This window comes from Salmo trutta, chromosome 3, assembly GCF_901001165.1.
Source record: "Salmo trutta chromosome 3, fSalTru1.1, whole genome shotgun sequence".
Lineage (NCBI taxonomy): Eukaryota > Metazoa > Chordata > Actinopteri > Salmoniformes > Salmonidae > Salmo > Salmo trutta.
The window spans coordinates 55,033,542-55,045,533 of record NC_042959.1 but is presented as its reverse complement, the minus strand read 5'-3'; the positions used below and the strand labels follow the sequence as shown (position 1 = coordinate 55,045,533).

Sequence of the window (11,992 nt, the reverse complement as noted above, 5' to 3'; positions counted from 1 at the left end):
AGGAGAGCGGGGCAGGGATTTAGCACAGGTCAAATGGAACCGAACACAGGATAAATATACAGATAGAGGGGAAATAGACAGACAGAGATATTCCGTAAACAAACAAACACAACACGTAGAGGCTGGTGTGATTAAAAATGAATGTGAAATAACTGAGACAGTGGATGGCCCTACTACATTAGATAGTGGACAGTGGGAGAGCACTACCGCAAATCCCTTTGATGGGAAAGGAGTGTAGACAGTAACAGAGAGTTGTGAGTTGTAATCGTTGCCTCTGGGTGCAGCGGCAGAAAGAGAGAAAGCCCCCAGTATAGACTGCTGCATTCCTCCCATTCCAGCCAGGCATTCAGAGGAGAGGAGTGGAGGAGAGCGCTAATGAAGATTAACACTGCTCTGTCTAAACAGTCATCTATCCACAGGTGTGTGTGTGTGTGTGTGTGTGTGTGTGTGTGTGTGTGTGTGTGTGTGTGTGTGTGTGTGTGTGTAGCCATCCCTCCTTCCCCTGCTCATCTCTTCTCTCTGTTACTGTGAGCCCTACCTGTGATCTAAGTAATGTCTTACTGATCAAAACACAGGGCAGCCATCTCTGGAAGGTCCTGTGAAAAACTCCAGACTCCTCTCTTTCCACCCCGCTATTTTTAGCATCACAATAAAATTACAAAAAAAACGTCTCAATATTTCCAAGCCATTTCACATTTAATGTGCTTTCAGGGAACCTTTCCACAAGGCGCTGCCAACAGACAGTCCAAGGGAAACAATAGTACAAATGCCGCTTTTTTTTTGTGCGCCGCTTTGAATCAAATGAAATAATAAAACCCAATGACATTTTAATTGAAATAAAGAGGGGTTTTGTTGGTTAGAGGGGAGAGTAATGTCTTCCAGAAATACATACTGCCGTGAACCAGATGCTTCGATGGATACAGTGCTGAGTTCAGTCCGCTGTTACCCATTCAGTGGTTTTAAAGGGTACAGAGCTGCTACAGCCAGATGTCAGTACTGTTACAGCCAACTATCAGCGGTGTTACTCTCAGTCCATCTCGTAACAGACATATGTCAGTACTGTTAGCCAGATGTCAGAGGTGTTACAGACAGGCGTCTGTGGACTTACTGTAAGATAAGTCACAGACAGGGAAACGTAAAAGCATCAATTCATGAGAGAGATGAGGCAAGTGTGATATGTTTCCCGACAGGTTGTAGGAGAGGTTGTCAGTGTGTGTACCTGTAGGAGAGCTGTACGATACGGCCACGTCTCCCGGCAGGTTGTAGGAGAGGATGTCAGTGTGTGTACCTGTAGGAGAGCTGTACGATACGGCCACGTCTCCCGGCAGGTTGTAGGAGAGGATGTCAGTGTGTGTACCTGTAGGAGAGCTGTACGATACGGCCACGTCTCCCGGCAGGTTGTAGGAGAGGATGTCAGTGTGTGTACCTGTAGGAGAGCTGTACGATACGGCCACGTCTCCCGGCAGGTTGTAGGAGAGGTTGTCAGTGTGTGTACCTGTAGGAGAGCTGTACGATACGGCCACGTCTCCCGGCAGGTCTGCTGGTGGATACTGCCCATTCAGGAAGGCAGAGAACGCCACCACAGTGGTAAAAAAAAATAACAACACCGTTTTAGACACACAACACCACTGTCAAAACACAGACACATGACGACTCAGCACTTTAACAAGTGTGGAAAGGACAGGAAACAGTATTCTCAACACTAAGCAGACTACCCAGGGCTAAAAACATACACACAGTCACATACTCTCAGTCTCACACATGGTTACATGCTCAAACATCTCAACCAGAGGTGAAGACAGCAGGGTTAACAACATTAACCAGACAACTCTAACATACACACAGAGAAAGGGTGATGATCTGAGTCCAGTTCTAATACCCTAACAGAGTCAGAGAGGGAAGGTATATGGGGATCAAAAACAGCCTGGGAGGAAAGGCCAGATTTCAGCTAATGGCTTTGGAGAGAGGTCGAGCCAAGTTACACACACAAGTTACACACAGCCCTGTTTGAATGGGCACACGGACCATACGTCAGATGGTGTGGTAATGGGGCGTGACGTATGGAGCCCAGAGCAGAGTAGGGCCCACAGGTGACTGAACCAGGGGAATGTGCCAGGATTCCCCACTACACACATATCAAGCACTCAGTATGTCTACGTCCTGCTCTCTATCTGTCTGTAGTGAAGGGATTTCACAGACCATCTAGCCATTGTCAATCTGTCTGTCTTTCCTTGTCTCAAACCTGCCAACCATGAAGAATTTTCAGTGGTGTAAAATACTTAAGTAAAAATACAATGTACATTCCAAAAGCGAAAAAATGTACTTTCTACTCCATACATTTTCCCTGACACCCAAAAGTACTCATTACATTTTTAATGCTTAGCAGGACTGGGAAATTGTTCAATTCACACACTTATCAACCCAAACATCCCTGGTCATCTCTACTGCCTCTGGTCTGGCGGACTCACTAAATACAAATGCTTTGTTTGTAAATTATGTCTGTGTGTTGGAGTGTGCTCATGGCTATCAGTCAAAAAATAAAAATGGTGGTGTCTGGTTTGCTTAATATAAGCAATTTGAAATGATTTATACCTTTACGTTTGATACATATATTTTTGCAATTAAATAAACTTTTATATTTAGCATATTTAAGTATATTTAGAAACAAAATACTTTAATACTTTTAATCAAGTAGTATTTTATTGGGTGACTTTCACTTTTACTTGAGTCATTTTCTATTAAGGTATCTTTACTTTTACTGAAGTATGACAATTGGCTACTTTTTCCACCACTGAGAATTTTACCACTTCAGTGCAGTGGCGCGACACCCACACTGCTCAAACCATAAGCAAATGCACCTTTCTTAGCCTGATAATGATTTTGGCAGAAAACTGGCTCACTAGGAACGGTAGGCTAGACTGTTGGGTACTTGGTCATTGGTTGTGCTTCAGTAGCTAACTAGAAATACGTTTAAATGTACAATATGGGGCTCTCCCTAAGATTTTCTGACAAGGTGGTGCTGATGTAGGCCTAATGTTAGATAGGGGGGAGGTCTTTAGGGAGTCAGTCAACTTCCCTCTCAGGAAGTTGGAGCATTTAGCATTTTTGAAAAACCTGCAACTGCCATTTCCTGAAACCTAGAGTCTTAAATTATATCAAACAATGGAGCCAACACAGAAGTCTTGTGTCGAATACATTTTACCAAGACAAATATGATTAGTCATGTTCTGAAATGTTCAGGGGTTCAGGGGGGTATTTCTCTAACATGTCAATAACATTATATAAAAAAAGTTTGATTTTGTAACCTAACGTCATGTCTCAAAATCCATATCCATCTAACCTCTATATTTTTATGTCCTGCGGATTCAAGAAGAAAGATGTTGAACGGGAAAAAGTGAGCCTGTCAGGTAGCCAGTAGCCTTAATTCTTGCACAGAATCCAGGCTAGATAATGCAATAACATTTTCCTGAATTTTCACCACTTTCTTTCCATTGATTTAATCACCCTAATTCTGGCCATACTACAAGAGTAAAACCTACAATAACTTTTGAATGGATTGTGATAGGGAGGTGAGGTTTGGACCATCGGTTTTCTTATAGGATTATTTACACAATTGTGTTATTTTACCCATTGGTCAAAAGATGTGTTATTGATGGGACACCCTACTAAATTAAATTGAGGTGGTCTCATTGACACTTTCACATTTTTCTAGGTTACATTTATTATTATTCTAATTAATTGCTGTCTTTATGTGGACAGTCTAGTGAAAATGTAAACTGGCTTCTTCATTTTGTTTGGGGAGAAAATAAAACATCTGAATAACTCAATTACTGGATGCAATGTAGTAGTCTAGTTTACTGCAGTAGTCTAGTTTACTGCAGTAGTCTAGTTTACTGCAGTAGTCTAGCTTACTGCAGTAGTCTAGCTTACTGCAGTAGTCTAGCTTACTGTAATAGTCTAGCTTACTGTAACAGTCTAGCTTACTGTAATAGTCTAGCTTACTGTAATAGTCTAGCTTACTGTAGGCTATTTTGAATATGAAACAACTGAACTAGGTATATACGAGCTAGTTCCAGATCTCCATCCCTGACCTCATCCATCAAGTTCGGTCTGACTACTAGACTACCATTCATTCAACATGCCTTGTTGCCGTTGGTGAACTGACTATAACCACATCATTAGCAGCCTACTGTTGACATACAGCGATATCAAGAAGACAGATGAAGAATTGATTCATTAACATAGGCCTACTAATCTTTAACAGTCTAACATAACTTCCTGTGAAGGAATGTTTTAGCGCAATTAGGGGCGGGGTTTTTTACATCGCTGTTTCTTGGTGTCAAGTTACACCCATTGATGCTCGCCGTTGGTCCGTGGCCGTTAATGTTTCGCATCGGGGACGACAGTTGTTGACAACTGTAGTATTGTAGCGAACTCTGACCCTTTTCCTAACCTGAACCTCATTCTCCTAACATGCCATGCTAATTTAGCTAACCTGCCACGTTAATTATCCTAACCTGCCACGCTAGTTATCCTAACCTGTTATGAAACAAATCATCTGTGTCGAAAAACCATCATTCTCATAAAACCGGAACTGACCAATGGCAGGTATCAATTGACTGACCAATCACAGGCACCAATGAGCGTTTCCTGATATTCAGGAGCACCCACATCAAGAAACACCCCAAATTGCAGTCTGCAATTACACCCTATTGGTACTTTAGGAGTGTTTTTCGTACCAGCGTACTTTGACCTCAAATTGCGTGCATGGTACGCAAAATGCGTACAGGTTGGCAGGTCGTTTGTTTCCCTCTTCTCCAACTCTCTCTTTGTATTCTTCTCTGTCCCTGGCTCTTCCTGCTGACATGGGGCCCAGGAGGGTAGTGTGTTCTGTAGCACCAACTCCAACACCGTTCAACTATATATGGAGGCAGTCAAAACGTCAGACAAGAATCCTTAACATGAGCATACACAGCGCCAGAGAGGAGGAGAGACGGTGGCTGAGTGGAGAAAAAAAGGAAGAAACAGATTACGAGGGGAGAGAGCGTCAAAGGAAGAAAAAGACAGGAGTGGGAGAAGAGGCAGAGAAGCCAAAAGGGCCAGCACTTTCTCTGCGCTCCGTCAGACGCTCTGACAGCGTGACGAGCCCTCTCCCTCCATCACTCTACTTTTCAAAAACGGGGGCAGGCTTGCTTTTAACCCCTCGACCCCGACACCGCGAGCAAATAGTGACCAGACAGTCTAAGTGTTACCACACCATTAGCGCCCAGCGTAGAACAACAATAACAACAAAGGAGGAGGACACAAATCCCCCTCGTATCTCCTTCCCCCCTCTCCTTCGTTCTCACACTCACTCCTTCCCTCAGGGCCTGAGTTAAGCGGAAGACATTTCGCTTTGACCTTAGGTGACCTCGGCCACCCACCCCTGGGAGAAGACGGGTCAAGAAGGGTCGGCAGGGTAATGCACATCACACACTGAGAGCAGAGAGGGAAAGTGTGTTGAGGGTGTTTGGGGTGCAAAGAGTGTGTGCGCGCTCCACTGAGAGAATCATTGTGTGTGTGAGCATGTGTGAGACTGTGAAAGAGACTGTAAAAGAGAGAATGTTTGTGCATGTGTGTGAGAGAGTGTCTGCAAGAGTATTAAACGGTGTAGTGTTTTAGTGTTAGGGTGTGTGTGTGGGGGCACATACTGACACTTGCAGAGACCCATTAGGGATCTCGGGTGAAGATCAGCAGGGCGCTAAATGGCCACCTTTGACCTTTTTCGGGTCAAGACTTAGGTCACATCCCCGTGTAAGGTCTGTTAGAGCAATCCATTCAAAGCCTCTCTGTTGTAGTTAAAATTCTCTCCACGAAGCAGGACCATCAGATAAGACTTTACATACACTACCGGACAAAAGTTTTAGAACACCTACTCATACATTGTAGAATATTAGTGAAGACATCAAAACTATAAAATAACACATATGGAATCATGTAGTAACCAAAAAAGTGTTAAACAAATCTAAATATATTTTAGCCACCCTTTGCCTCGATGACAGCTTTGCACACTCTTGGCATTCTCTCAACCTGCTTCATGAGATAGTCACCTGCAATGCATTTCAATTAACAGGTATGCCTGTTAATGCCTTAATGCGTTTGAGCCAATCAGTTGTGTTGTGACAAGGTAGGGGTGGTATACAGAAGATGGTATTTTACCAAGTCCATATTATAGCAAGAACAGCTCAAATAATCAAAGATAAACAACAGTTTCTGCAAAGAAACCACTGCTAAAGGACACCAATAAGAAGAAAAGATTTGCTTGGGCCAAGAAACACGAGCAATGGACATTAGACTGGTGGAAATTTGTCCTTTGGTCTGGAGTCCAAATTGGAGATTTTTGGTTTCAACCGCTATGTCTTTGAGAGACACGGTGTGGGTGAACGGATGATCTCCACATGTGTATTTCCCACCATAAAGAATGGAGGAGGAGGTGTTATGGTGTGGGGATGGTTTGCTGGTGACACTGTCTGTGATTTATTTAGAATTCAAGGCACACTTAACCAGCATGGCTACCACAGCATTCTGCAGCGATACACCATCCCATCTGGTTTGCGCTTAGTGGGACTATCATTTGATTTCAACAGGACAATGACCCAACACACCTCCAGGCCGTGTAAAGGCTATTTTTCCAAGGAGAGTGATGGAGCGCTGCATCAGATGACCTGGTCTCCACAATCCCCCGACCTCAACCAAATTGAGATGGTTTGGGATGAGTCGGACCGCAGAGTGAAGGAAAAGCAGCCAACAAGTGCTCAGCATATGTGGGAACTCCTTCAAGACTGTTGGAAAAGTATTCCAGGTGAAGGTGGTTGAGAGAATGCCAAGAGTGTGCAAAGCTGTCAAGGCAAAGGGTGGCTATTTGAAGAATCTCAAATCTCAAATATATTTTGATTTGTTTAACACTTTTTTGGTTGCAACTACTATCATATCAGTGTGGGGGGGGTGAGTCCTTGAGAGCTGCCCAGTTGACTGGTTTAGATTTCTACCTGGCACACTGACAGGCTTAACAATCCACCAGGTTTCCCAGGTCTATATCGTATGATGATTATGAGGTAAGGCTGAAAACTAGCAGACACCGCAGCTCTCCAGGATCAAAGCTATGTGCATGCCATCTCTTTGAGGTGTTTGCATGCGTGTGTGTGTGTGTGTGGGGGGGGGGTGTTACTGTCAATGTGTATTGTGTATTAATGGAATACTTGGCTCTTATCTACAAATTCACTATTTAGTGATTTAAATCAGACTACCAAACCTGTAAGAAGGGAAAGAAGAGAGAGAGACATAGAGAGAACAAAGAAGGTAGTGTGATGGTGGACAGGGGGACTGGGTTGCCATCTGAGACGAATAAAGAGTGAAATAACAATAAAAATCAGAAGGCGCTGCCTCCCCCACGAACCCAGGACAGACCAAGCTGAGCGGAGGGATGGAGTTTCTAAACAGAGCATCCTGCGGTGGCGCACACACACACACACAGTCAAAGAATCAAAGACATATGGGCATTGGTCTGTTGGTCTGTGCCAAACTCACACACTCCAACACACAGAGGCTAACTGGGCAGCTCCAGCTCCCCATTACCCAGGATAAAACACACGGACAAGACGTCAGAGGAAGGGAGTGAGTGTGAGAGAGAGATCTGTAGAGAGAAAGCTAAAAGGCAGAACGTGTGGGAGATGGAGAGATAAAGGTGACAACAGAGAGACAGAGGAGGAGAAAGAGAGAGTGGGACTCAGAGACAGATGGAGTTTATAGCTATATAGTAGATTGAGAGACAGAGGGAGAGAGAAACCAAAACATGTGGTATGTGTGTGTACACTACACTATGCACTTCAACAAGACACAGTATGGGCCAAATCCGCTCATTCTGGACAAAATCATTCAATGAGTCAAAAGTCCTGTTAAAAAGGTTTGACTGGCTGTACATCTAGGTGGTCCTGGATATCCAACGCCAAACGTATCTATCCTTAGCCAAACACGACCATGGTGGGGTCAGGTAGGGTAGAGGAGTGGGTGTGTGTTTGTGTGTGTGCGTGGTTAGGGGCCTGGGTTTCACAGCAGAGGGCTGCTGATAGACTGGTGGAGAGCAGCGGCAGGTTTCTGTGTGTGGGAGACAAAAAGCGTGGCATAAACAGACGAGTCATTGCTGGTTCACAGTGTGTGTGTTTAATCTGCTGTGTTGTGATGACTGCCATGGTTACATACGCATCACCTAACTAATCTTTTAGCTGTCATGACTTACAGCCATCTTAATGGTGAGGGCAACATTTGCTTCAAAATGTGGTTCTATAATCTCCAACACCTCTACTAAACTACAGGAGGCTAGTGGAAAAATGGATCCCAACTATGCAGACATACAGGACTAAACACTTTTAGGGTGACCAGACTTTTCTTCAAATGTTCCTACATCAACATGTTTCAGCTTTTCATCACAAAAGCTCCAAGTACATCAGTCTCTTTGCACTGCTCTCAGACACTGTGATAAAACTGATATGAAACCTGTTTCTAGGAATTGGGAAGGTTGCGGTAGCAGACTGTTCTGTTTGCTTTGGGTGAGAGTTTACAGTGTTTGCTTGACCGTGTCAAGGTGACCATGTACCTCCGTTTCATTCATTCAGATTATGGAACCTTTCATGTCTGCTGTCCCATACTGATAATGTCTGAGCCCACAGAGGAAAGCACACGTTCTTTCATTCACTCACTCTTGCTCTCTATAAAGATAAGGAGAGAGAGAGAGAGAGAGAGAGAGAGAGAGAGAGAGAGAGAGAGAGAGAGAGAGAGAGAGAGAGAGAGAGAGAGAGAGAGAGAGAGAGAGAGAGAGAAAAGAGATGGCTGACTTTCATCAGAGACTTAGCCAAAGGTTCCAACACAAGCTGATCCTGGGTGACAGCCAGAGGAGGCTGAACACAGAGTCAGTTTAGGACCCTGCAACGCACAGCGACTCGTCACCTTGATCTGAGAAAGAGAGACGGATGGAGAGGGAGGAGAAAAAGAGAAACAAAAGAGGAAGACATTTAGAAGTTTCAGATTTCATTACTCAAGTTGCAGCTTAAACAGTTAGACTGAGTGAGTCAAATAAAATTTGCCTTGATGTGTGCGACACATACCTTCACTGTGACTGATGGGACGGGTAGACTATCAATGTCCGGGATGAGCGCTTGCTACAGAGACAGAGAGAACGTCAGGATATACCAGTCTGTATGTGTAGCCTTCATATTGTGTGTGTGTGTTTGGTTTTACTATCCTTGTGGGGACCAGAAGTCCTCACAAGAATCGTAAAAACAAAGAAAGTTAGGACAAGTGGGGACATTTCGCCGGTCGCCACAAGGAAAAGGGCTATTTTAGGCTTAGGGATTAGGTTTATAATTAGGGTTAGGGGTTAGGTTTAGGAGTTAGGATTAGGGGTTAAAGTTAGAGCTCGGTTGTGCTTCTACATCTGTGTTGCTTGCTGCTTGGGGTTTTAAGATGAGTTTCTGCTGATGTAAAAAGGACTTTATAAATACATTTGATTTGAAGGGTTAGAGAAAATAGGATGCTGAGTGGGATTCGATTGTTTGGTCCCCACAAGGATAATAAAACAAACTTCTGTGTCCATTTCAGTGTGTTTGTTTGTGTGTGTGTGTGTGTGTGTGTGTGTTCACCGATGTGCAGTCCATGTTAGTGGAGACTGTGGCTGTAACAGTCAGATCCTCATCCGTCTCTGCTACAGGAAGAATATCTACGACAGAGAAGAAGAAAGAGTCAGGAAATAACCTACAATACACAAATACACACAAAGACTGTTCACGGTGTGTGTCTGTGTGTGTGCACGCGTGTCCTACCAGCCTGGGTCCTGGTGGCCTGTCTGATGACTCTCTGCAGACTCTTCATCTCAGTGTCGATCTGGGAGTAGTCCTGTTCGCGGGCGTCCACCTTGGGCGTGGAGAAGAAGGAGGGGTCCGTGCCCATGTAGGAACACTGCAGGTGGCCCTCATTGCTCAGGGTCACCACCACACTCTTCAGGTCCCTATGGGGGGGCTGAAACATCTGCCTCAGTCAGAAACAGAAAAACTGCAACAGTATATGATTTATGTGAGGAAAGAAACAGTTTCATAGCAGCTTTTCAGCACTCATCATTCAGAGATAGAGAAGATAGAACAAGAATGAAATAGACAGAAGAAAAACTAGTTAGGTGATGCAGTGTGTGTAACTGGTTGCAGATGTGTTGTGGTGCCAGGGCAGTGAGGCAGTAACACACAGGGGGTTTCCAGCCCAGAGGAGTAGTAAGTCCCACACCTGCAGGAGAGGGTGACTGGGGAGGGGGCATAAACCCCCCTTTTATTGCTGCAAGGACACATTCACAACTACTCCCTCGCCCTCCCCCATTTTTAAAGCCCACCATATGTAGCAGCAGCCCTGCCACCACAGGGGAGGGATTGACCTACCCACTCAGCCATCCAAATAACATGTTATCACTATTCTATCAAAGTGCTTGTGTTTCAGTTCAAGCCTTTCGTTTCCCTTTTGTCCACATGCAAGGTATTTTTCAGTGTTATTCAATCATTATTCGAACCAGAAAGTCTCAATGAGAGGAAGTTATTTGTCCCCCCACCCCAGGGAGACCGACAGTGGGTCCCTTGATAAAGATGAGCAATAATGACTGGATTAAAAAGATGATTCAAATACTGAGCTATATTGTATGCAAAAACTCATTTGGGAAATTCTATTTTATAGTAATACAAGTGCCCATGGAAAGAGATTTTGTTTAATAAGTAATATTTTTCTTCCTCAAAAAGGTAGAGGTCAAAATGATTAACACTCTTACAATTTCTTATAAATAAAGTAGTCAAAAGTTTAGTATTTGGTCCCATATTCCTAGCACGCAATGATTACATTAAGCTTGTGACTCTACAAACTTGTTGGATGAATTTGTAGTTTGTTTGGTTGTGTTTCAGATGATTTAGTGCCCAATAGAAATGAATGGTAAATAATGTAGTGTCATTTTGGAATCACTTTTATTGTACACTTACAGTTAAAATCAGAAGTTTACATACACTTAGGTTGGAGTCATTAATACTTGTTTTTCAACCACTCCACAAATTTCTTGTTAACAAACTATAGTTCTGGTTAAAACATCTACTTTGTGCACGACACAAGTAATTTTTCCAACAATTGTTTACAGATTATTTCACTTATAATTCACTGTATCACATTTCCAGTGGGTCAGTTTACATACACTAAGTTGACTGTGCCTTTAAACAGCTTGGAAAATTCCTTTAAATGATGTCATGGTTTTAGAAGCTTCTGATAGGCTAATTGACATAATTTGAGTCAATTGGAGGCTTACCTTCAAACTCAGTGCCTCTTTGCTTGACATCATGGGAAAATCAAAAGAAATCAGCCAAGACCTTGTAGACCTCCACAAGTCTGGTTCATCCTTGGGAGCACTTTCCAAACGACTGAAGGTACCACGTTCATCTGTGCAAACAATAGTACGCAAGTATAAACACCATGGAACTACGCAGCTGTCATACCGCTCAGGAAGGAGACGTGTTCTGTCTCCTAGAGATGAACGAACTTTGGTGCGAAAAGTGTAAATCAATCCCAGAACAGCAGCAAAGGACCTTGTAGAGATGCTGGAGGAAACGGGTACAAAAGTATATGTATCCACAGTAAAATTAGTCCTATATCGACATAACCTGAAAAGCCGCTCAGCAAGGAAGAAGCCACTGCTCCAAAACCTCCATAAAAAAGCCAGACTACGGTTTGCAACTGCACATGGGGACAAAGATCGTACTTTTTGGAGAAATGTCCTCTGGTCTGATGAAACAAAAATAGAACCGTTTGGCCATAATGACCATCGTTATGTTTGGAGGAAAAAGGGGGAGGCTTGCAAGCCGAAGTACACCATCTCAACCGTGAAGCACGGGGGTGGCAGCATCATGTTGTGGGGGTGCTTTGCTGCAGGAGGGACTGGTGC

General features: G+C 43.8%; 2 protein-coding genes across 2 annotated transcripts in view; both read right to left on the bottom strand.

The window, feature by feature from the left end:
• LOC115165607 (protein PTHB1-like) overlaps nt 1-1,781 on the bottom strand; it is a 7,073-nt gene extending 5,292 nt beyond the window's left edge. Inside the window, exons 1-2 of the mRNA XM_029718828.1 lie at nt 1,770-1,781; nt 1,496-1,628 (exon numbers count right to left, since the gene is read on the bottom strand). Coding sequence (XP_029574688.1) covers nt 1,496-1,628; nt 1,770-1,781 — 145 coding nt within the window. The remainder of the gene's footprint in view (nt 1-1,495; nt 1,629-1,769) is intronic.
• Nucleotides 1,782-8,854: 7,073 nt separating this feature from the next.
• On the bottom strand, nt 8,855-10,104 carry LOC115179316 (protein PTHB1-like). The gene is made up of 4 exons (XM_029740724.1): nt 9,855-10,104; nt 9,675-9,751; nt 9,141-9,194; nt 8,855-8,988 (listed from the first exon to the last, which is right to left on the bottom strand). Exons 1-4 carry the CDS (start codon nt 10,057-10,059, stop codon nt 8,884-8,886), a joined length of 441 nt encoding a protein of 146 aa, XP_029596584.1. The 5' UTR covers nt 10,060-10,104; the 3' UTR covers nt 8,855-8,883.
• Between the last annotated feature and the right edge of the window lie 1,888 nt (nt 10,105-11,992).